The sequence below is a fragment of the Streptopelia decaocto genome (assembly GCF_964273445.1).
Source record: "Streptopelia decaocto genome assembly, chromosome: 7".
Classification (NCBI taxonomy): domain Eukaryota; kingdom Metazoa; phylum Chordata; class Aves; order Columbiformes; family Columbidae; genus Streptopelia; species Streptopelia decaocto.
The window spans coordinates 25,955,258-25,959,554 of NC_138661.1; the positions used below are offsets into that span (position 1 = coordinate 25,955,258).

General features: G+C 53.3%; 1 protein-coding gene across 1 annotated transcript; it reads right to left on the minus strand.

Annotated features, from left to right (window-relative positions):
- Positions 1–1,099: 1,099 nt before the first annotated feature.
- SSTR1 (somatostatin receptor 1) lies at positions 1,100–2,284 on the minus strand (the record flags this gene model as incomplete). Its single annotated transcript, XM_082058301.1, has 1 exon — positions 1,100–2,284. The coding sequence occupies one exon, from the start codon at positions 2,282–2,284 to the stop codon at positions 1,100–1,102; it is 1,185 nt and encodes a 394-aa protein (XP_081914427.1).
- Between the last annotated feature and the right edge of the window lie 2,013 nt (positions 2,285–4,297).

Genomic DNA, 4,297 nt, shown 5'->3' on the forward strand with positions numbered 1-4,297 from the left:
TTTATTTCAGAGGCTGATGAAGATTTTGAATCTAATCCCTCTTTTTTCTTGTAGGCTAAAGTGACTTTACAGCCACCCAGGTCATTCAAAACCGTCTCAGCTGCCTTCACCGCTGTTTCACAGCTGATGGAGCAGGCGCAAAACAATAGCTTCACAGTCTAGCGCTCCCTTTAAACTTTATTATTAACACACTTTATTGTATGTATGGACACATTCAAACATTTCCCAGCTGCGTGCCCCCTGCCCTGACTCCCCGCTCAGTGCTCTGCTCCCTGTCAGTCACGGGACTGTTTATCTCCTGTTATCAGTAACCCACTGTGCAGCTCTGGAGCACAGCAATAATCAGATTTTTTTATCCAAAGATGCTTTCTACCCTGCTTACCCCAAGCATAGCACAGAAAGCCAGAGCCCCAGTGAGATGGAAGCTGTTTGCAAAGCAAAAGACAGCTCTATAACTATGCTGCTGCTTTTCTCGGGGCCTTTTTGCTCCTCGCTTTCTTTTTTATTCCTGGGGTGGGGCAGAGAGAGGATACTTGCTCCTTCCTGGGGGAGGGCTGGGTGTGTGCCAGGGGGGACTTTTCCCAGCATTTCTACTCTCTGAGGGGCAAGTGTGTACTGGCAGGTGCTGAGCAGGGTTGCTTTCAGTCAGGGGGCAGTCTGAGCCTGAACGCTGGGGCTTGACTGAAGCAGGCTCGACTCAGTGGCCTTGGTGGGAGGGGTCCCACCAACCAAGGGGGAGGCAAACCTGTACAAAAGGTGAGGGGAGAGTCGCTGCAGGACCCGTATAGCCACTTATCAGACACAAAGAGGAGTGGCAGAGCCTGGCTGCCAGACCCTAAATTGGCCCACAAGTGCAACAATTTGCTATGTGGGTGTCAAAGCCTCAACAAATGCATCTGCTCTCAAAGGAGGCAGATAGAGGGGAATGGAGCAGGAGAGCAAGGACATGGGGTTTTCTTCGCTCCTTCTTGTGCCAAACACCACTGCTGGTGGGCAGGACTGAAACCCCCTCCCTCCTGGCCTCCCCATGCCACAGCCCTGGCCTCGCTCACCCTCCTGCTGGGCGGCAGTAGGGGAGAGTCAGGACAGGTATGCTTCCTCAAAGGGTGGTAATCCTGGAGGTGCAAGTGCCATTCCTGTACATGCTCCCTGACTCCAAGTTGTCTGGAGGGAAGTCCTCCACGCTGTATGCCCTGCTCTTCAGGGCAGTGGCATAGTAGTCGATGGGTTCCTCCGCAGCATTGTCCATCCAACTGAGGCAAAGCAGTCGCTGGAAGGACCGCTTGAAGTTGTCTGAGAGAAAGCCATACAGGATGGGGTTGGCACAGCTGTTGGCATAGCCCAAGATGACGGAGAGTTGGCTGATGGTGGCATCATCCTGCTCTACGAAGACATTGACCAGCTGCACGATGTAGAAGGGCATCCAGCAGATGACAAAGACCATCACCACCATCATGACCATGAGGGTGATCTTGCGCTCCGAGCGCTTGCGTTGCTGCCAGCCAGCCTTCAGTGCCACCATGCGCATCTTGGCAATGATGAGGATGTAGCAGAGGCAGATGGCCACCACAGGCAGCAAGAAGCCCATCAGAAATGTGTAGACAACAAAGACCACCAACCACCTCTGCGTGGGCTCTGGCATGAGCATGTTGCAAGCTACTGTTCCATCACTGTTGGCTGCTGTGTTAGAGAAAATGATGATGGGCAGGATGATGAGAATGGAAAGCACCCAGACACCCAGATTGACCATCTTAGCCACAGTGGGCCGTCGGTACCTAGCCGCCTTGATGGGGTGCACCACAGCAATGTAGCGGTCCACACTGAGCACAGTCAGACAGTAGATACTGGTGAACATGTTGATGGCATCCACGCTGAGCACCAAGCGGCAGAGCAGTGAGCCAAATGGCCAGTGGTGCAGCAGGGTGGAGGTGACCAGAAAGGGGACGCTAAGCATCAGCAGCTCATCCGCAATGGCCAAGTTGAGGATGTAGATGTTGGTGGCCGTCTTCATCTTGGCATAGCGTAGGATCACGTAGATGACCATGGAGTTGCCACACAGCCCCACCAGGCATACCACGGAGTAGATGAATGAGATGAGGATGGCGCTGCCCTGAGACTCACTCAGGGTGCTGTTCGGGGCGCCCGAGGAGTTCCTGCCGCCCGAGTCCATGCCCCCCGCCGCCTCCTCCGAGGCGCTGCCGGCTCCGCCGCCACCGCCGCCGCTGCCGCCGCTGTCGCTACCTGCACCGCCCGGAAGCCTGGTGCAGGTGCCATTGGGGAGCATCCTCCGCCCGGACCTCCCCGCCCCCGGCTCAGCGCAGCAGGCGGCTGCCGCCGGCCGGGCTCGCCATGCCGGCCGGGCTCCCGGCGCGGCTGCTCCGGGGCGCTGCCATGGGGAAGGAGGCGGCTGCCCGCGCCTCTCGCTCCGACTGGCAGTAATTGCTGCTCCCCGGCTGGTGAATGATTAATAGGCAGCGGCGCGTCACCAGCTACGAAAAGGAGGAGGGAAAGAGAAAAAAAAATCGCAGGAGGAGACGTAAGTGGGTGTCTTTTCCAACCCACCCTCCGCCCGCCCGCCTCCCATCCCGCCCTCCAACTGTTCGCAGATCTGGCAGCTCCCGGGCTGCCGGAGGGCAGCCTCCTCCCTGTCCCCACTGGTCCCCCACCCCTCAATGCTCCCCGATCCCACACTGCTCTCCCCATTCAGTATTGTTTCCCCAACCCCCCACTGGTCCCCCCAAGACAGCATCCTCTCCTCCCCCTCCATTCGGCACTGCTCCCCCTCCATGGCACCCGAGTCCAGGCCAGGGGTGACTCAGGCAAAGGGATCATACTTTCTCCTTTAGGAAAAAAGCCACGGTCATGGGTGAGTGGCAATGTTACCTGGGCAGGCATGCCTCATGCCTACACAGCTGCTGCAACCCTATTCTGTCACCACAGCATACGCATTGCCCACCCCATGGCACTGGCACCAGGCATGGCACTGACTACAGCGGACCACACAGCCTTCAACCCTAGGTGCACAGCACTGCCTGAGAACAGCTATGCTCATGCCTCCTACCACCATGCAGCTCCATGCCTCCCACCTTGTCCAGTCCTGCCACCACCAGACATCATGCACTAGCAGCATCCAATACTTTACAGCCCTGCCCCTCTCCACATGGTCAGTCCTGAAACATGTTCCTCTGTCCCATTCTGGCACTCCAGCACATGCTCTGTTTCTGTCCATCACATGCAATGGTGCAGTTTGCACACTACAGCTTGCCATCACTATTTATACCATGATGGTGCCAAGACCGTCCTAGCTATGCCGCTATGCAAACACACCATCTGTCTACTCTTCTGTCCCCTCACATACTGTTTCCACTCACAGGATCACTTCAAACTCAGCCATCACATACTGCATCACCAGTGCTACAACTCCCTCTCTTAATATTGTACTAAAAACATATGCATATCTCTGATAGGGATTTATCCACACAGAGTGAAGCTATAAACCCTCCTCGGCGCTATACAGTGACACAAAACATTACCACAATCTCTGTTCATACACTATTTCCACATATATGTAGCCGTCATTACATAGCTGACTTAACCCATACTACACCCATAAACCCACAAAACTGCTTCTACACACCGAGCCATATCATGTTATTTTGCACACACACCCTGATCCTAGTCAAACAGTGTCATTACACCAATAGCTGCTCATACTGTCATCTCAAACCAGACACTGCTACCTTACACACCTCATCTGCACCACCAGTTCCAAATACACATAAATGCCAGCAGATAGTCCTAAGCTTCCACTTAATACCCTGGCAAGCATACTTTTTTTTTTTTTTTTTTTTTTTTTTTAATGTATAACCTTTACGTACACCTCTCTTTCTAGGCAATATGTCTCTTATGTCCCTACCTAACCACTTAATCAGTTTCCACCATCACCACCTTCCCATTCTGTATTAAACAGACATGGTTACTCACTAATACACATACCCTCACACTTGCTCATGGTATCAAACACTCCTTCAGAACAAACATACACAAAAGTACTCAGTAATTGCTTATTCCTTTAGCTATAGCTACTTCTGTCTGTGAGCACACCACATCTGTATGGACACCAACCTGCCTCTTCACATAAACTGTCGCCTATGAGCACCACATACCTTCATCAAGAACAGCAGGTCCATGCTGCGTAAGTATCAACACAGTGCATATGCTGCTATATACTCCCCACAGTACCACTATACTCGCCATCACACGTGCATCCTTACAACCTACTCATTTTACCATACAT